The sequence below is a fragment of the Arachis ipaensis genome, chromosome B10 (genome assembly GCF_059453495.1).
Source record: "Arachis ipaensis isolate K30076 ecotype BB chromosome B10, ASM5945349v1, whole genome shotgun sequence".
Taxonomy (NCBI): Eukaryota; Viridiplantae; Streptophyta; class Magnoliopsida; order Fabales; family Fabaceae; genus Arachis; species Arachis ipaensis.
This window is the reverse complement of record NC_142435.1, coordinates 144,045,581-144,065,374: the sequence shown is the minus strand read 5'-3', so window position 1 is coordinate 144,065,374 and position 19,794 is coordinate 144,045,581. Positions and strand designations below refer to the sequence as shown.

At 34.2% G+C, this 19,794-nt stretch overlaps 4 protein-coding genes across 6 annotated transcripts; all 4 read left to right on the top strand.

The window, feature by feature from the left end:
- The first annotated feature begins 1,810 nt into the window (after positions 1-1,810).
- Positions 1,811-5,953, top strand: LOC107624083 (uncharacterized). 3 transcript variants are annotated; one of them, XM_016326531.3, is made up of 11 exons: positions 1,811-1,996; positions 2,484-2,616; positions 2,744-2,868; positions 2,976-3,084; positions 3,170-3,209; positions 3,404-3,493; positions 3,603-3,702; positions 3,828-3,955; positions 4,299-4,401; positions 4,606-5,210; positions 5,292-5,811. In XM_016326531.3, exons 2-11 carry the CDS (start codon positions 2,484-2,486, stop codon positions 5,557-5,559), a joined length of 1,701 nt encoding a protein of 566 aa, XP_016182017.1. In that variant the 5' UTR covers positions 1,811-1,996; the 3' UTR covers positions 5,560-5,811. The 3 variants fall into 3 exon arrangements, with proteins under 3 accessions (XP_016182017.1, XP_016182015.1, XP_016182016.1); XM_016326529.3 differs by having other exon boundaries at positions 1,820-1,996; positions 2,473-2,616; positions 5,292-5,953; XM_016326530.3 differs by having other exon boundaries at positions 1,872-1,996; positions 2,481-2,616.
- Positions 5,954-6,243: 290 nt separating this feature from the next.
- LOC107624147 (pre-mRNA-splicing factor ISY1-like protein) lies at positions 6,244-7,443 on the top strand. The gene has a single exon (XM_016326613.3). It carries the CDS (start codon positions 6,415-6,417, stop codon positions 7,321-7,323), a length of 909 nt encoding a protein of 302 aa, XP_016182099.1. The 5' UTR covers positions 6,244-6,414; the 3' UTR covers positions 7,324-7,443.
- Positions 7,444-9,675: 2,232 nt separating this feature from the next.
- On the top strand, positions 9,676-12,263 carry LOC107623866 (Mal d 1-associated protein). Its single transcript, XM_016326259.3, has 2 exons — positions 9,676-10,122; positions 11,628-12,263. The coding sequence occupies exons 1-2, from the start codon at positions 9,923-9,925 to the stop codon at positions 12,046-12,048; spliced, it is 621 nt and encodes a 206-aa protein (XP_016181745.1). The 5' UTR covers positions 9,676-9,922; the 3' UTR covers positions 12,049-12,263.
- Positions 12,264-15,345: 3,082 nt separating this feature from the next.
- Positions 15,346-19,458, top strand: LOC107624350 (calcium-dependent protein kinase 26). Its single transcript, XM_016326851.3, has 7 exons — positions 15,346-16,494; positions 17,215-17,358; positions 17,450-17,602; positions 17,843-17,958; positions 18,144-18,311; positions 18,460-18,684; positions 19,151-19,458. Exons 1-7 carry the CDS (start codon positions 15,687-15,689, stop codon positions 19,277-19,279), a joined length of 1,743 nt encoding a protein of 580 aa, XP_016182337.1. The 5' UTR covers positions 15,346-15,686; the 3' UTR covers positions 19,280-19,458.
- The last annotated feature ends 336 nt before the right edge of the window (positions 19,459-19,794 follow it).

The window sequence follows — 19,794 nt, the reverse complement described above, 5'->3', positions numbered from 1 at the left end:
ATAAATTAAATCTAATTAAAAAGTATGTATATCAATATGAAATAATACTAGAGAAACAAATTATTGTTCAACAAAATTTTTAACTAAGTATCTAAAATAAATCTAAAAAATAAGATTAAAAAAAAAAATAAACGTTTTCCATCTTTATCCTCCCTAGTGCTACTTTCTCTTTTTTTTTCTTCTTTCTTTTTTATTTTTCTTTTTCTTTTTTTTATCAACTCATTTTTTTGTTCTTTTATTTGTACAAAATTTCTATATTTTTATTCAAAAAAACATTTTTCTTTTGTTTTTTTTTTCTCTAAAAAGCTAGTAACATTTCTTTTCTCTTTTATTTTTATCCCAACCCTGATATTATGGTAGCAACTAGCAACGGAGAAGCTTGACTAAGTTTATAAATTATACAATATAAATCCAAATGTTGTTTTCACCAATTAATTGAAGTTAACAAATCCTGGGAAATATATTAATATAAAAAACGACACCTTGTCTTATCTTCACATAATATAAGATAACATTAAAATTAGAATTTAATTTTGTATCTTAAAAAGTATATGCTATAGTTATTATTAATAAAAAAGTTTAAATTTTTTTAAAATATATTTTCAGTATAAAATAGTTTTATACGTGAATCTAATTACATATTTTACTTGTTTGGGTGTCATTAAATTGATAAAAAAAATTTATTAAAAAAATTATATTTTTTATTTTTTAGCGTATTTGATAAATTTTTAGTAGTAAAAGTAAAAATACTAGAAAAATAAAAATATCTTTCTTAATAAGTTATAATTTATATTTTTTTAAAAGATTTTTTTCTTAAAAAAAAGAAGTGTTTTGCATAATAAACAAAAGAAGTACTTTTATATTGTTATACCTAAACATAATTGATAGATAAAAAGATCTTTTTGCATAAAATAATCAAACATAAAATTACTTTATTTTTCTATAAGATCTTTAAAAAAAAAACTCGAAAAGAAATCTTTTCTTAGAGGTTCACCAAACAAGCTCATTGTCATATTAATAAAAATAACTATATTTTACATTAATCGTATAAATAGTCATTCAAAAAAAAGATATGATTGAACTACTGTATATAAACTTTAGAACGGCATCAAAATTAGAGTAAAGACTCAATTTTATCCCGGTCTATTTTTATGAAAGAGAAGGTAATTTCTATAAAAAAAAAAAAAAGACACTTTGACTCTCAATTTTTTTATTTTGGGACAATATAATTCATTTGCGGAGTTTTATTTGTATTTTGTATTTTGAGGGAAAGAAGTTTAAACTTATACAATGTTCTTTTCAATAATATGATCACTGTTACCACCACCTTCTTCATTCTCGTCTTTATCACTTCTACCTCTATTATTTTTATTATGTAACTATATTTTATCATCATCGTTATGTTGTCTACAGTCATCATCACTAATATCAATATCATCAACATTAATATTTTTTCTTTTGTCTTTCTCCATTTAACTACCACTGATGAAGAAATATTTTAAAATTAAACTTATTAATAGTTTATAAGAATTTAAAATCTTCACAACTTAAAAATAAAATCCCATAAAATTAATTTCCATTACTATTTAACAGATTTTTTAATCATATTGTCTCAAAATAAAAAGTTTGAAGGCCAAAATATTTTTTTATTTTAATAAAAATAGCTTTGGCTATTGTGAAAATGAATAAAGACAGGTTGATTGTTTACTTTCAAAATCAAACTCATGTAAATATACATCTAGTTAAAGCCTTAAAAGTGGGTAATTAAGGAGCTAATGCTTAGCAGTATTCATAATAATTAGAGTTAGTTGGGAGTTACGGGATTCTACTATTCCGTGCAGTTCTTGTTAGCTTGTTGCCCCCAGTATAAAGAAAATATCCTCTATATATTCTTCTAATTATCATATCACCAAATCATTAATTCTTTCATTGATTCAGCTTCTGCAAATTCCAGTTCTTTTTCTGTCATTCAAAGCCAAACTGAGCAAAGTTTCATGTAGGTGCAATATTAAATTTTGATCAAAATTTACTACCTGGATACTATTATTAGTACTTGACTATGTGAATTGAGCTTATCATAAAAATTATGTGAGTTTGGTTTTACTCACGTGGTGGTTTCATTAAATTCTGCTAGCTGTATTTCATGGGTGAGTGGGTGTGGATGTAACTACTCACCCTTTGGCCAGTTTCATTTATTATGCAGGTCTAGTTCCAGAGTTTCAATTGTTACTTTCGAGTACTAATAACTCCGTTTATGATAATGGGGTGAAAGAAACCTTTTTGCACCCACCCATTTTGTGCAACAAATGCTATTTTTATATGTGTTGGTTGATATGTTACCGACAGTGATTCCTGTGATGTTGGAGAATATTCAGAAACCACAGTAACAAAATTGAAAAGTTGTGGCGGTTGTTATCAAATGGCTTTTTGAGTAAAAAGGACTTTGTTGTGTGTTTTTTTTTTTCCTTGGAGATGCAAAGAAGATGGAGAAGAAAAGAGAGACTGTGGAGTATAGGGAGAGGCTGGACAACACTCTTGCCTCACCTCATCTGACAAATTATCACATGCTCAAAAACCTTGTTCAGACTCAACTCTTGCATTCTTCAAAACAACAAGGTACTAAGAGCATTCCCTACCCCTATTTGCTTTGTAATGATTGAATGTTTATTAGTATTATAGTCAGTTAAGTTTGTATTATTTTGTTTTGCTAATTATGATTTATTCCTATATTTGGTTGTTGCAGGAGATAGAGATAATTTAGTAGAGACCAAGACAGCAGAGCTATCTAACTTTCTTGATATGTTGAGGAGTGTTTCTGAATATAGTGAAGGGTCTAGTACAAGTACACCATCACGCACTGATTGGAAAGTATGCTATCTACACTACAACTATGCTATATTTTTATTGTCCATTCTTTTAGATCTAGAACTTGAAATCAGTAATTTGCATTGTTGTAATTTTACTTCTTTAAACAGATAAAACAGGATAATGAAGAGTTCCGTGTTATGTATCGCGAAGGGCCGGAGGGAACTCCGTTTCATTCATTGCTAGCTGAAGGCTATGTAGATGGGCCTGTTGATGTTTGTGAGTTCCATAAGAACAACCAAAGTTCTTAGCATTGTGATTTTTTCAACATGTGGATTTTGATGAATTCTTTTCTTTGTTACAGGTTTATGCCTTTCATGGGAGACACCTCTTTACAACAAATGGTAAGAATCATGGTACAATATGTGCTTTAGAATCATGAATTTCTGTATAAGGTATCACTAATATTTTTCAGAAAAATGGCCCTTGGATGTTTCTGTACACCACAGAAATTATTTTGATTCTAAGTAATGTATCACTATGAAAATCTGAGTCATACTTTTTAGCTGATATCCTATCCACAATTTCTATTTCTCAGGTGGCCTCATATTATTGTTCCAACCTTTAAAATTACTGCAGCCGAATGTTTGCAGAAGATCCAGATTGGGGAACAAATATCACTAGTCAGGTTTGTCCTTGCAGCAATAAATTTCTTTTAATTTTCCTAAAATAGAGAAAAGAAGACAAAAGAAAATGCTTTATGTCACTCTTACATTGCTCTAAATTTTGGAAGAAAGGATGAAGCTTTCATGGCCGCTGTCGACAAGGGAGGCTATAGTGCACTATTATCTGTTTGAGTACTATCAAGATGACTTAGTAGTTGTTCTTTTGAATTCGGTATGCGCCTAGACCCTTCTTTCTTTGTTTCTTCTTTTTGTCTTTTCTTTAAGGAAGTTATTTCCAATGTAGATCCAATTTTCAAGAAATTTATGCTTAATGCTTATTGCTTAATTTGCTTTCAGGTTTCTGACTCAAAAAGCATCACTGGCTTCAACAGTGATGTAATTCCTGATGCCAAGGATGCTGTGAGAATTGATGTAGTTGGAGGCTTTGCTTTGCAGAAGGTGACACCAGAAAGAAGTTACTTTCGGTGAGTTTTTAGTCAGTACTTAAGAAGTTACTCCAATGGAGGAAGCAAAAAACTTGGAAATTTTTTCTTTGTACCTGCTTTCCATATGCTTAAGGTTTCTTTCTCTATGAAGCCTTGTAAAGCAGGTAATTGTGTTCATAAATTTTAGTAAAGAACTTTGCTAAACTGCACAAATGCATTTTCATTGGTTCTCATGAGTGTTCAATCATCTAAAAAGTTCTAGTAAAAGTATGCGATTCGTAGTTCCCTTATATTTTCATTGCTAATGCGAAAATCCTTGGTTTTGCATTTTTGTTGTTGTTTATGTGATCAGATATGTTTTGTTCTTTCTAAATTTATGTAGGACAATAGCAAACCTGGATATAAAGCTGGATTTTGTACCTCCTTCCCTCATAAACTTCATTTCGAGGCAGCTCGTCGGCAGTGGTTTCAGACTTTATCAAAAGGTTGTGGATTTTTTTTCCCTCTTTTTTCTCCTTATATATACCTTTTTCTTTCTTAGGCATTCCATCACTTTTGATTTTGAGGCATCTAACTAATAATGACATCAACTCATCATACAATCATATTTTAAGTTCTTTAGTTATAAGACTGGATTCAGCTGATTTAATCTTTATGCATAGCACTGTTAACTTGTAATATTGTTATAGGCTGTGGCTTCAATGATGAAAAATGATGAACTTAGCAAGGTCTTGGAGGAACCATTGTATGTTAGAGTTCATCAAGCTCTTTATAGCAGCAATAGTGGACCAAATACTATGGAAGGGGAGGATCTTACCCAAGTTACAAGCATTCATTCTGCTGATGATCTTATACAAAGTAAGCACGACGGCGGAGATAGAGCCGATCAACATACAAATAATTTCAATTCCGATGAGATTGTAGAGGTAGATAGCAAAGAGATTGTAGAAGCAGATAATAAAGAGATAGTACAAATTGAGGAGGAGGAGGAGGATAACAAGAAGGATCATGGCAAGAGGAATGTATATATCAGTTCAGAAGTAAGACAGGCTCTAGAAACATTAGAGAAGGCTATTTCTGTGGTTAGAGAACATGGTTTTCAATTTCATTCCCTCTTGCCCTCTGCTACCTTTGCTAGTGAAGGGTCCATCCACATTGAAAAAGGAGGCACAGTTGATTCAAATTCTGCAAAACAAAATCCAGAAACCGAGGCTATCCAAGTACCAAACAGCAACATCCAGGGGGAAACTTCACAAGAAGAACCTGTGATTAACTCTGAAATCCCAAACTCAAGGTGATTTTGTAAGCCAAGTTGTTAATCATGGATTATATGTATAATTATAACTGATGCCTTTAGTTTCTTTTGATGCTTAAGGCACACAGGAGCAAATGCTATCTTAAAAGAAGTAAACTATAATAAAGTAGTTCCAGCTTCACCTTCACCGGAGCAGAATCTTTCAAGATCAGTAATTGAAGCAAGCCACGTTGATTGGTATTCTTTGAAAGACAGGGAAATGCTGAACCATACAAGACTTGATAACAAGCAATTGAACACAGCTACATTCCAAGATTTGTTGGCTTCAGATGATACAAAAAAGCCAAGCAGGAAGGAAAAACATCGATATTGTTGTTTCTTGCATTAGGGAATGGCGGAGAATTCAGATGCATTTGCCTTCCGACTAAATTTTTATCTAATGATTTTCGACTATCAACTTCATTTGGCTTAGGAAATTACTTTATTTTCTTTTACTTGCTATGTGTATTCATCATCATAAGGTAGTGTGTGAATTCCGCTCGAGCCTCCTAAACTTAGTACCAACCACAAAAGATTACTAGGACTAGTATTGTCCGTCATATATGTGATATGTAATATTAAATTGTTCTTTTTATGTTGCTTAATTTATGTTCAAAATACATTTGGATGCACCCAATCCAAATGTTTCGGAGACAGTAATATTCAAAGGTGCAAGAACCCAATCCCTAATTCCCTGCCAAAAAACTCTGCTTAATTAAATATTGCACATTTTTTTTTGGTGACTTGTAAATTTTTTGGTGACTTAAATATTGCACATTTTTTTTTTGGTGACTTAATATTGCACATTTAAACATAAACAAAAGAAATAAAATAATTTTTTGGTGACTTAAATTTTTTAGTAGGCGATTTTCTTTGTTTCCACATAATTATGAATAAAATAAATATTTTATTTTATTTATATAAAAAAAAATATTTTTGCATTTTGTAGTATATTTTATTTATTTATACTGTACACGGAAAATAATTAACGTCTCATTTACATGACCGATATATAAGAGCACAAGTGTTTCAACTTTCAAAGGATAATAAGGTAACTCTACCAAAAAGAAAAGGATAATTGATTTTTAAACCCTAATTGCTTTGTACCGAAACCCTATTCTATACCGATCGATTGTATTGCAGAGAAGAGAAGAAACACAGAAAGCCAAAGGGGGAAGAAGAAGAAAGAAGGAGGAGGAAGAAGATGGCTCGTAATGAAGAGAAGGCGCAGTCTATGCTGAACAGGTTCATCGCCCTCAAGGCAGAGGAGAAGAAGAAGCCCAAGGAGCGCCGTCCCTTCCTGGCCTCTGAATGCCGCGACCTCTCAGAAGCCGACAAGTGGCGCCAGCAGATCATGCGCGAGATCGGCCGCAAGGTCGCCGAGATCCAGAACGAAGGCCTTGGCGAGCATCGCCTTCGCGACCTCAACGACGAGATCAACAAACTCATACGCGAGAAGTCTCACTGGGAGCGCCGCATCGTCGAGCTCGGAGGCCCTAACTATGCCCGCCACTCTGCCAAGATGACTGACCTTGAAGGCAACATCGTCGACGTCCCTAATCCCGGAGGCCGCGGCCCTGGCTACCGCTACTTCGGCGCCGCCAAGAAGCTCCCCGGCGTCCGCGAGCTCTTCGAGAAGCCTCCTGAGCTTCGCAAGCGGCGCACTCGGTACGACATCTACAAGAGAATCGATGCCAGCTACTACGGTTACAGGGATGACGAGGACGGCGTGCTGGAGCGTCTCGAGGGGCCTGCGGAGGAGAAGATGCGGCGCGAGGCGGCGGAGGAGTGGATGCGGCTGGAGGAGGTGAGGAAGGAGGCTCAAAAGAGTGTGAAGAGTGGGGAGGTGGCGATGGTAAGCGCGGCTGCGAGGGAGATCCTGCACGAGGAGGAGGAGGAGGTGGTGGAGGAAGAGAGGAGGGAGAGGGAGATGAGGGAGAGGGCAGAGGAGAAGGAGAGGGAATTCGTGGTGCACGTGCCGCTTCCGGATGAGAAGGAGATCGAGAAGATGGTTCTGGAGAAGAAGAAGATGGAGCTTCTCAGTAAGTATGCCAGTGAGGGTCTCTTGGAGGAACAAACTGAGGCTAAGGACATGCTTAATATTCATCGTTAGGGTTAGAAATTTACATGTTATAGCATCACCATCTAATTACTTATTAATTTAGCTGTTCTATGACAATTTTCCAATTCTATGAATGAGAAGGAAATTACAGAAGAGGATTTTATAGGAGAAGTTTTAACTCCCAAGGATGAATTGCTAATGATTTTGTTCTTGTCTGGTGGTATGACTAACAATGCTGTACATTAGTGAAGAATACTGGCTTTATTACATCATGTAGATGGCATATGCTGGTTATTTGCTTTTGCTTCCTTCTCTTTTTCACAAAGTGAAGATAAATTTATGCCATGCTGCTGCAAGTTCCTAGGCTGAAAACTTTCATTGTTTGGTCCTGTAAAGTGTTCATTTTGTTGTATTGCTATTGAAATCATGGAATGTTTTGGGTTGTGTAGTTTTTCTCACTTGATGACAGACTTGAACGAAAAATTGATTTTTTACAACACTTGTGTGAAGTTTATGTTCTCTAATAGAAACAGCTATCCAACTGCAATTGATTGAAACAAAGATCAATATGAAATCTTTGAATAAGTAGCATCCAAAGTATATAAAAGTAAGGAATGTTAAGTTTGATTATAGTCACTGGTGGCTGGAAGATGTGCTTTAACAGCAGTGTGCGAGATTGGATACGGACTTTTTTGGATACGGACTTTTTTGGAGACGGTGTGGCATACTTGGAAACTATATAAAACTCGAGCAGCCGAAAAGGTGAAAGAAATGCAAGAAGCTAGGTTGAGATTCCAGCTTAAACTATCCTGAATCAAATATAGGAAGACTGACTTTCATGTAAGGTGGAGGTTGCAACCTGTATAGAGAGAGGCACGGTGCTTGTTTCACATAGAAAGAGATCATATGGAAGGCTTGGGATCATTCCATTTTTTATTTATTTTTAATACTTGTTTTTTTAACCTTCTGCTATGATAGAAAATTGGTGACGCTATCTCCACCTTAGTCAATTCAATCTAGATTGGCTATACGTCCCCAAAATCCAAGGAGATTACACTGTTGTAAACTTCTCATGAATCATGAATCATGTGAGCTTGGTGCTTCTATGGTTAGAGCTTTAATATGTGAAGTCCATAGTGTAGTGCTTTAACTCGGAACTTGAGCTGTGTCATTATCTCCCTTATCACACAATTATTCTAATAGAGCATTTTGCATTAAAGGGAGCAACATGCATCTGTAACCATTTTTTAATCAAAACTTTTGGTGACTAGTCAAGACATTTGCAACATTTTAATCAGAAAAGCTGAGCCCAGGGACAATCCTTGAGCAGGTGTGTGTCTGTTTCTTCATTCTTACAACACATTCGGCATAATGTGATACAATTGAGTATAAATAAGGATTGTTTTTTTTTAAACAAATCCTACTTGCATTGACCTGTGTATAAGGAAGTAAGAAATGATATAGAGAACAAGCTAAGAGAAGAGCTGAAGTTTCAAGGTAACCAAATTAGGCATGTGGTTTCCATGATCTTGTAGGTGCAGGCAATTGGTGCTTTAGCCTAAGAGATCGAGTATGAATTCCATTTCTTCTCGTCTCTTTAAGAGAACTATTCAGAATGGCATTGCTTGTTGACTTCTTGTTGTAACTCTGCAAGACGCTAATTTCTGGCTTGCTTTAATTTTAAAACAGATAAATAATTTGCTCTCTACTCAACTAGTAGCAAATTAATTTAAGCACAAGGAGTGTTAATGTTTTTAAAATAAAAATATAATTTTAATGTTTAAAATAACGAACTGCATCTGAATTCTGAAATAAGAACTCTGCTGCTCTACCAAAAAGAGAAGGTAATCTTCTGACTCAAAATATTTGCTCATCAGATGAACATTTTAACTTTTAAGAGTTTGAACCTCTATCAACTCAGATCCAATTTCTACAAACAATTTGGATAAACACTTCGAAACAAATATTACTTATTTCTTATTTATTATTTTTAAGAATTTATCTATTTTGTGTTTTGAAAGCACATGTTAAGTTTATAAATTAATAGTTTTTGTTAAAAATAAAAAATTATAAATTTTCAATGTATTTATTAATAAAAAGATTTAAAAATTTTTTACTAATAATAATTTTATCATGTGTCTTAGTTAAATCCTATTTTTAATACCAAATTTAAAAAATATATAAAAAATGAGTAATACTATATATCTAAATTTTTTTTATGAATTAAAGTCTAACTAAATTAAATAATAAAATTTAAAATAGTGTTAGTCATAATTAATTTTTATTATATTAAATCAACTTAATTAAATTAAATTAACAAAAAAACTTAGATGTACAGCATTATTTATAAAGAATTTGTGCAGCTAAGGGCTAACATATTTGAAAACTTTCCATAACATGAGCGTCTTTAATCTTTATTTTCTTTCAATTTTTGCGGAAAAAAAAAAAAGGAATACAACCCACTAAGGCCTAAGCTATGGCAGCTTCCAGAACTAGAATACACGTGGACACATGTGCTTGCAGAGAAAGAAACCGCCCCAACGACACACCAATAAAATCCGTGAACCCCGTCTTCAACACAGTGCCACAAACCAGAGATGCGACGAACCTTCTCATTCTATCTGTAATCTGAAGTGTTCGACAGAGAAAAATGGGATGGGTCTGGAGGGACGACGACGACGGCGACAACGGCAACGTAAACGCCAACAGCAGCAGTTCCGTGGCCGTCGGCGAGCAATGCTCCACCCGTAGAATCGTGAGATCGCAGTGCAAAACTGAAGAGGTAGAGCCGGGAAAGTTCATCAAAAAGTGCGAGAAAACCGAAGAGCTTTTCAGGGATTGCGTCGGAAAGTAAGCGATTTTACCCCTTTTCCATCTCTTGTTATCCTAATTTAGCTCCTAGCTTGCCTCTATTTAGGTTTTCGTTTTCTGTTTATTATTGTTATTTCTTGTTAAAAAGAAATGGTGTAAGAGCTGAAATCTTGGTGTAGATAGATTCATTTGGAGGTACTTTAAGTAAGCTATAACAAGGTGCCATTGCTCTATGATTTATGAATTGATTAGGTATTAAACAGGTACTGCTGCAGGTTATATGCTATTGCTATGAATATTGTCAAGTTAGTTGCATTTTATTCTTAGGAGTTAGATACACTTCCTGGATTTCTTTTCCCGTTCCATTTGCTAATTTCATGAATGTTTTAAAATTAATATTTGGAATTCGAAATAGTTGAGAGAAAAATTTTGTTTAGATATATAGTTGTCTCAGTTTGATGAAAATTGATTAAATTGCAATCAGAAAAACTTTAGCTCTACCCTAGCAGAGTTCAAAAGGGGCCATGTATTTGAGGGCGTGGGTTTTCTTGCAACTAGGCTTGAATATTGGATTCCTTCCTTTTCTTGCTGATACGTGTTTATGATCACATTACAGCAAGAATGTTCATTATAAAAACTTATAAGTAGGCCTTTGTTATGCATCATCCATTTTCTCAATCTTTTTTCTTTTCAAATATCTGCCCTTGGGGCTAGACAGCTATCTGACACAACATTCTGTGTTATAGTACACTGTTATGAATGTTTCAGAAGTGGATAACTACAGTAAGCACGGGTTAGGATTAGCTTTAAAAAGTCTTTTTTTTTAAATATTATCTTTCTAAGATATAATCTGCAGTATGGTTATTGAATCTCATATTTGGAAGCTTGAATTGTGTGATCCAAGTTGATTCAGTCCTTCACAATTCAAATCACCTAAGTGACTCGCAAAATTTCTCGAATCGTGGTTTGCATCTTCCTCTTGGGAAAATTAGTATTTATGTGAATCTTATATTTGGGATTTGTTTCATGACTTGGTGGTCCAGCAATTGATATATATATCTGAAAAGTGAACTTGTGAAGAGCCTTCTCTCAAACTTGGTCTATATAGATGAAGTTGTTGACGTCTATTACCCTGTGGATGTTGTTTGGCATGACAGCATCTAAAGCAATTCAGTTCATGCACGAGAACCACATTTGGCCTTGTTACTATACACCCATCGATGGATGATATTTGATGATACAGAACATGAATTATAAAGCTGTGCTAATTTGGTTCACCTTTGGTCTAGTTGCTCCAGAGAGTTTACCCTTGAAGCATGGACAGTGCTTACCAATAGAGTATAGATCAAACTTAGTTTTTGATCATTTACTTCTGCACAAGCTTCTAGAGTTGTTCCATTTACATTGAATTGTTTTATGAACAGCATTTCACAGTTTCATGCTTCATAGATTGATTGGTATTTTCTGGCATTAGGTTCTTGTTACTGACTCTTGACAACCTGGCTGGTTAATTTTTATCTCACTTCTTCTTTCCAATTTGTCAGGCCTGTTGAAGTGGTGCAATCAAACAAAGAATATACCGAAGAGGATGTCACAGATGAGGTTCTAAGAGGAGGTCGGTTTGCTTCTTCAGACCGTGGTGTCAGTGGTGTGTTTGACTTCCCTGGGCTGCGAAGCGATATTGAACACATGGAACGAAGCATCTTTGGTGGTATCGAAGACATGGAACGAAGCATCTTTGGGGGTCTCAGTCGTTTCTTTGGAGCAGCTGAAGAAATGAAGAACGGTTTATTTGATGTGTTTGCTAACACTCCAGGCATATTTGATGGAGAGTCGTCATCTTCATCATCTTATAGACGAGGCATACCTATTGAAGAGCATAATCACGGGCAAGAAGCTCACGCTAAACCCAAGGATAAGGAATCGACGGAAACTGATTTTGCTGCAATGGCTAAAGACGTTTAAAGCACTAGAGTGAAGCCATTCCACCTTACATTGAAATGCTCTGGATACATATATATATGGTTCTGTATTAGATTTTGAAATCCTGTGTCTTTCCATTAATAATACTAACAAGAGGACGAGTAGGCTTCCCCTTTTCGCATTCAATATTGGTTACTGGCAATGCGAATGGCTAAGCAATTCACTTTTCAACCATGTTCTTAGTGGATGCATTCAAAGAGCTCTAGCCTCTATTGTTCTTTGAATTTTTCATTAGTTAAACATTAGAAAATACACCTTAGGATTGTCATAACGTGAAAGCTGTTCTATTTAGTATAGTAGTGCATTCCTGGATTAAATCATGGCACCTAAAAACGAGTGGATTATGAATGTTGCGCACGTGCCAATGATAATATGATGAAGTGGTTTGACTCTTGACCTGTTAGTGGACTTGCACCTTTCTAAGATTCAACTTCTTGGTGGGTCGAAATCGATTGCTTTGATCCGCAAAGGAAACGCACGTTCTGTGTATTAATTAATTCGCTGTAATTTAGTGCGGCACAACTACCTATCTTTTCTCTTATCCCCTAAACCACATTTTCCCCAGGGTAATCATACCTTTTTTTAGAATATAGTTTTTTCTGTTAATTCTGATTGTTAATGGCTTAACTATTGAATAATTCAAGAGCACTTGTTAAGTTAGTGAATTTTTTTTTTCATTTTCATTTCTAGATACATACTTTAGAAACGATATCCACATATATGATACAAAATTACAAAGCGTGTTGGCTCATTCATTCGGCTTATCAAGATCAAGATACACTTAAATAACAATAGAACATGTTGACAAGTATTGAGGTTGTTTTGATATCAACTTGCATCTGCCAGTGCTGAACGGTTCACTAATGAATGCATAAGTTTTCAACTTAATTAAATATGTTAACCTACGATATGGATTTGTCAAGTTTATTATTATATATTTTAATTGATCAAATTGAATGTTAGTGATCAAGCTAAAGTTTAGAGGAATGAAATTGGGGTAGAGAGACACTTCTATAGTCCAGCTTTATGATATTTGGTCACCAAAAAAATTAGATAATATTATTTGACGTTAAATAATAGTTATCCTTAAAAATGTATATACACGGGTGGGGTAGGTTTGAATTTGAATACTTCTCTTCTCAAACATACTTCCACGAAGTTCACTCTTTCTGACTGCTAGGGATGGAACGAAGTAGGCCAATTATAACTAAACAAAGGGTTCTAGAAGGACATAACTCACTGGTATTAATAGGATTATGGTTGGTGGTTTAACCTTTTGTAATTTAGAAACAAAAGTTTAAAACATCCTAGATTCTGAGACACACAGATGACATTTCTCATTTGCACATAAATGCGTAACTAGAAGAAACTAAATATTTAATAAATTATTTTACAAGTAACTATTGAATTTATGTGATATTATCATATCTCTATTAGGCGAAGGAGCAGAACAAGAATCAATTACAATGATAAATCATAACTGTTATTAATTATTATTAATTTTTATTATATTCTTAAATATAAAAATCAAATTATAAAAGGAAATATTAAGTATTGATTATAAGAATATCTAATAATAAGGAATATGATATTATAATTAATATTAATAATAAATAGAATTGATAAGAATATGATACGTAGAATGATAAAAGAGTAGACTAAAAAATAAAATTGTTATTAAATGATATAAATGAAGTATATTATAAAAAATTTTGACTAATTATGACTGAAACTTTTTTATTACCAAATTTTTTTCTGGAGAAAGAACCAAAATTGTAGCGAATAAATAATTAAAAGATAGGGAAGGTAGGAGAAAGCTAGTAAGGAATTAACAAATTTCACTTAACATATGTTGTCTGTAAAATACTAAAATAAGTATGAAAGAAAAAAAAAATCGTCTTAGATAATGATCTCTTCTCCTTACAGCTAATCGTTTATGCGGATTTGACAATTTCATTAGGACTTGGCGTTAAAATTTTTAAAATAAAATATTGAAGTATTAAGTTACCAATGTATTAGTAAAGTAGAACTATAAAAGTCTTCCTACTCCTAAATGAGAAATTCTCGTCCTGTAATTTTTAGTATTTGTGTTCTAATTTAACCAATACAAATATTAAATTATTTTTAATAAATAAATTTTAAAAAATATAAATATAAATGGTATTAATTTATGTGTATAAATTTTGATAAATATAAATACAAATTATTACTAATCATATAGAGTTATTCGTCTAAATTATTATAACAAATGACAATACAATAAAAAATAATCAAGCTAAAACTCTCAAATTAGCTATATAAAATAACACATGTAGGTATATGCATAATAATTACTTTGGTAACTGAATTTTGATACACACATTATTAGGAGTGTTCATGGGTCGGGTGAAATCGGGTTTAATGTGATCCATATTTGGATCGAAATATATACTGGGTCTATTTGTTAGATTCGAACCCGGCCCTAAACTCTATGAAACTTACACACTTTCGGGTCACGATTATACCGGATAAAAACTGGATGAAAATCGGGTCATTAACATTACCTTCTTGTAAGTTAGCATGTGAAAATATTCAAATTTTCAAGACTCCAATCATTATTTGACATGGTAAAATTCACTTAGAAAAATATAATAAGAACCAACCCTTTCTTAAAATTAAAGCATAACCACAATCAATATTAATATTGTCTAATAATACCAAATATTTAAATCAATACAAATAACATAATATTATGTATTAGTCTAAAATTTTATGCATTTTAAATATAAAACATTAATTTATAGTTTTATAATGACTAATAACACAAAATATTAAGGTTTACAATACTTAAATTCCACATAAAAATAACCATCATTTATCACTAATAACACAAAATGTTAATTGTGTATGATGATCGGACCACCGAACTGAATTCGGGTGACCTGAACTATGACTCGGATCCAACTGAAAATAATGATAAGGTCTACCCTTTCCCACTAAACCCGGTAAAATCACACCAAATTAGTCCCTGAAAAATTCAGAACCGGACCAAATCTTCTAATCAAGTCAGGCCGGACCATAACACCCCTACACATTATTTTTGAATAAGTACATAGCATAAAATAAGAGAGTAATGAAAATAAAGAGTAACAGGCGAGGGACGGCGGCTTGGCAGGATACAGCAAGCCTCCTTCACAAAAGTCACAAATTACGCATGACCAGTGCGACTATTTTAATGAAATCTCCAGCGTCCACGTCAGCTCCCTGAACTGCCTGAATGCCGTTGGATCAAGTGCACGCGTTTTGAAGCATTCCTTAACAGAAAATACCGGTAACTCGCACTCTCTCCCTCTTCTTCTCTTCTTCTCTGCTTTCTTGCCAATTTCATTTCATAAACAGTTAAACACGACCTTTTCCATATTCACACACATATTAATAATAAAAAAAATTTAATATATTCATGGAGACTCTTCCACACACAATTTTGCTCCATTGGACTCTGTCGCCCAATGAAACCTTCCTCTCTCTCTCTCTCTCTCTCTCTCTCTCCCCACTTCAAAAACCTTGCTTCTTTCCTTGTTCTCAGCATTGTACTGCACAATACTTGAAAGAGAATTAGCTCTCTTACATGCTTATCAGAAATGGGAAACAATTGTGTTGGATCCAGAGATTCCAAGGAAGGACTATTCTCCTTCTCCTATGTTGCTTCCACTCCATTCTGGTGGTCTAATCCAACAACCACAATCCTAGAACCTCCTTCATGCACACAACCTGTTCAACAAAATGCTCCACAGCCCATCAAGATTGATGCTCATCATCAACACTATTACAAACAAGAGGAGGATAAGCAGCAATCTAGGCAAGTAGTAGTTAGACCAGAAGAGACACCAAAAGCAAAACTTCAAAGTACTAAGAGGTCTGCAAGTGCAGGGCTTCGAGCAGACTCGGTTCTGCCGAGACAAACCGGCCACATTAAAGAGTACTTTCATTTGGGAGCTGAGCTTGGGCATGGACAATATGGAACAACTTTTCTTTGTGTAGAGAAGGCTACTGGAATCAAGTATGCATGCAAGTCCATTGCAAAAGTGAAGTTGCTTACAGATGATGATGTGGATGATGTGAGGAGGGAGATTCAGATAATGCATCACTTGGCGGGAAGCCCCAATGTGGTCTCCATCAAAGGGGCTTACGAGGATGCCATTGCGGTTCATGTTGTCATGGAGTTGTGTGCAGGGGGTGAGCTCTTTGATAGGATTGTGGAAAGGGGCCATTACACGGAAAAGAAGGCGGCGAAGCTTGTCAGGACTATTCTCAGTGTTGTGGAGGCTTGCCACTCCCTTGGAGTTATGCATCGTGACCTTAAGCCAGAAAATTTCCTTTTTGTTGATGTCCATGAAGATTCCACCCTCAAGGCAATAGATTTTGGAATGTCTGCTTTTTTCAAACCAGGTATTACCAAATGTGTCCTTTCTCTTCCCCATTGTTCTACTTCTATTAGCCTGTGTTTGGTAACTATTCCAAACACAACCTTATAGCTTTTATTATCTCTAGTTATTTTGCTTTCCCGTTCTAATACAATTTGCTTTGTAAGTGAAATTGTTAAGCCACACTGACTGAATAACAGATTAATAGGTCTTTCTGACTGTAATTTTACTTACTACTAGTGTGGTGATCATATTGGGTTTCCTGGATTAGGCTAATGCCTGTTTGCACATACTATTGATGATTTAGCTCGTGTTTGCTGCAAGGAATTACATAGCTATAGTTTACTCCCTTGTGCAGGAATCATTTTAGAGAAATATTAGAGGGCCAACACTTTGGCCAACGACACCTTATTTTTATACTATTAGAATTTAGAGTTTAGAATTTAGTTTAGTGTTTAGAGTTTGCCAAGTGTTGACAAAAAATTAGTAAGTTTTGTTGGTAGCATTGCTCATAATTTTGTGTCTTATTAACTAATGATGTGAATCATATTTGTTGTAATAATATGTGATTCATGAAACAGGCATAGCATTCCTGAAGAATGAAATTCTTCTTAATCTAGAATCTAGATGCATTGCATGCTAAATATAATTAGTTTGTGTTCTGTGTTTGCCATTGCTAAAATCTTCTGCATTGTTTTACTCGTTTTTGTTATTTGCAATTATCACTAACACACTTTGTTAACAGGAGACAAATTCACCGATGTGGTAGGAAGTCCTTACTATATTGCACCCGAAGTTCTGTGCAAGCATTATGGCCCAGAAGCAGATGTTTGGAGTGCTGGTGTGATGCTATACATTCTCTTATGTGGATTCCCTCCATTTTGGGGCGGTAAGAGTTCTTAAGATACTTTGTCCTTGACGATCCTATCAATTTACTTCATTTTGTATTTACTTGGTTTCACTTCATTCCTTCATAACAGAATCAGAGCAAGAGATATTTCACGAGGTTTTGAATGGTGATCTTGATTTCTCTTCTGATCCTTGGCCGAGTATCTCTGAAAGTGCAAAAGACTTGGTGAGGAGCATGCTTGTTAGAGATCCAAGAAAACGGATTACAGCTCATGAAGTTCTTTGTAAGTTTCCTCTTATCCCATTGAGATACAACTACAAGTGAAACAGGAACTGCTATTACTAATTAGGCACTAAAACATTTGACCCGCATAGGTATCACATTTAACATGTGATTTTCATATATGCAAAGATTTTGGAAGAGATATTTGTATTGTCACACTCTTGACTTGTGAGAAGAGAACTAACTGATTGAGGTTTCCTACCATCTTATGAATGATAAAGAATGTTCCGATTTTGTGCAGGTCACCCTTGGATTCAAGAAAATGGAGTTGCTCCAGACAAGCCTTTAGATTCTACGGTTTTGAGTCGCCTGAAGCAGTTTTCTGCAATGAACAAGCTCAAGAAAATGGCTCTCAGAGTAATTACGTTTTTCCTCTTTTACAATTCTGTCCTATGACCGTGAGAATGATAAATTGATAACCGTTAATACTGTTAAATATTGAATTTTATTTGCACAGTTGAACATTTCAATTGTCAGTACCTTAACAAATGGAAGTGTCAAATTGTGCTCGTGTATAACATTTTCCATGTTATTCTCTGTAGATTATTGCAGAGAATCTCTCTGAAGAAGAAATTTCAGGATTGAAAGAAATATTCAAGATGATAGACACGGACAACAGTGGTCAAATAACTTTTGAAGAATTCAAGGTTGGACTGAGAACGTTTGGTGCTAATCTCAGCGAATCAGAAATTTACGATCTAATGCAAGCTGTAAGTACTACTTCACAGTTCATCAATTTCTTTGTTGGTCAAACATCTTATCCTATCAGAATATTTGGATTGATAACATTCTAAGTGAGTTTAGTTTTTAGTATTGTATTATTTAACCATTTTTCTGAATTTTGTTTCTGGATTGCAGGCAGATGTTGATAACAGTGGCACAATTGAGTATGGGGAATTCATAGCTGCAACAATGCATTTAAACAAAGTCAAAAGAGAAGATCATTTGGTCACAGCTTTCTCATACTTTGATAAAGATGGAAGTGGCTACATCACTCAAGATGAGCTTCAACAAGCTTGTGAAGAATTTGGCATGGAGGATGTCAGCTTGGATGAAATCATCCGAGAAGCTGATCAGAATAACGTCAGTACATTCTACTCATAAACTCAAGCTTTGCATCTCATAAATCCTCATCCATTTTCTTGCATTAAGCAAATAGATAACAATGCATGGTGGTGAACTTCACTGAACTTTTTTTCAATCGAAATAAACTACCGGTGGACATTAGAATAAATAGATATATCATTCTAGTTATGGGAACTTCTTAACAAAATCTTATCTTTTCTTATATCCATCCATCTTGAACCTAGAATTGAACATTTTATCATTATTTTAAGTGATGATTTGGACTATAGGTACTCCTTAAAACAACATCCCAAACCTTGTTTCCTCTGTTGTCCTGATTTTGAATTCTCATGAAATGTGTTAGGTCATATGTGGCTTTCATACTTCAAGTTAGATGTCAAACTTAATGTATGCTTATGCAATACTGAAACTCGAATTCTTTCATCTCTTACAATTTTGTTGTGTTCATGTTGTGCTCTTTCAGGATGGCAGAATAGACTACAATGAATTTGTTGCAATGATGCAGAGAGGAGATACAGATTTAGGAAAGACTGGTGTAAAAGGTAGCACTAGTTTTAGAATTGGATTTAGGGAAGCACTTTCAGTATGTTGACAAAAAAAATAGGCCATTTTTTATTTTTCTTTTGTTAACTTAGCATTTAACATTCACCACTCTCCAGTGAATTTAATTTCTCCTGCAATTGTAAAGCTTAGTCTGTAAAAATTTTGATAGGTTTTCATGTGGGATTTACCATGTAAATGCAAATCATGAGTAAAATTTGATTTTGGCAATTTGATTTTGGTTTTTGACTTGGTGACAATTGTATTTCATTCAGCCACACAAGCACACTAATTTATAATTAGATGTGCTAAATGTCACAAAATATCACTACAAAGAACCAAAAATAAAAAATTCTAATCTGAATTTCGCTGCAATTTAGCAGTTACGATTAAAGTCTAAAATTTGGTTATATTTTATTTAGAACCAAAAACAATTTGAAGTGGAAAAACAAGAGCTGCTAACTTTCCAAATCCACATATTTATACATGATCTTAAATTTTCCTCACTCTCAAGGAAAGTGTCCATGTTCATGTGCGTGTGCACCAGAGATATGGACACAATAGTAA

Excerpts from the sequence above, each read along its gene's own strand:
- LOC107624083 (XM_016326529.3), top strand. The coding sequence starts at position 2,484 with ATGGAGAAGAAAAGAGAGACTGTGGAGTATAGGGAGAGGCTGGACAAC. Across the intron at positions 3,085-3,169 it reads AGATGGGCCTGTTGATGTTT|GTTTATGCCTTTCATGGGAG; the intron begins GTGAGTTCCATA and ends TCTTTGTTACAG. Across the intron at positions 3,956-4,298 it reads CCAGAAAGAAGTTACTTTCG|GACAATAGCAAACCTGGATA; the intron begins GTGAGTTTTTAG and ends AAATTTATGTAG.
- LOC107624147 (XM_016326613.3), top strand. The coding sequence starts at position 6,415 with ATGGCTCGTAATGAAGAGAAGGCGCAGTCTATGCTGAACAGGTTCATC.
- LOC107623866 (XM_016326259.3), top strand. The coding sequence starts at position 9,923 with ATGGGATGGGTCTGGAGGGACGACGACGACGGCGACAACGGCAACGTA. Across the intron at positions 10,123-11,627 it reads TTCAGGGATTGCGTCGGAAA|GCCTGTTGAAGTGGTGCAAT; the intron begins GTAAGCGATTTT and ends CCAATTTGTCAG.
- LOC107624350 (XM_016326851.3), top strand. The coding sequence starts at position 15,687 with ATGGGAAACAATTGTGTTGGATCCAGAGATTCCAAGGAAGGACTATTC. Across the intron at positions 16,495-17,214 it reads GTCTGCTTTTTTCAAACCAG|GAGACAAATTCACCGATGTG; the intron begins GTATTACCAAAT and ends CTTTGTTAACAG. Across the intron at positions 17,959-18,143 it reads TCAAGAAAATGGCTCTCAGA|ATTATTGCAGAGAATCTCTC; the intron begins GTAATTACGTTT and ends TATTCTCTGTAG.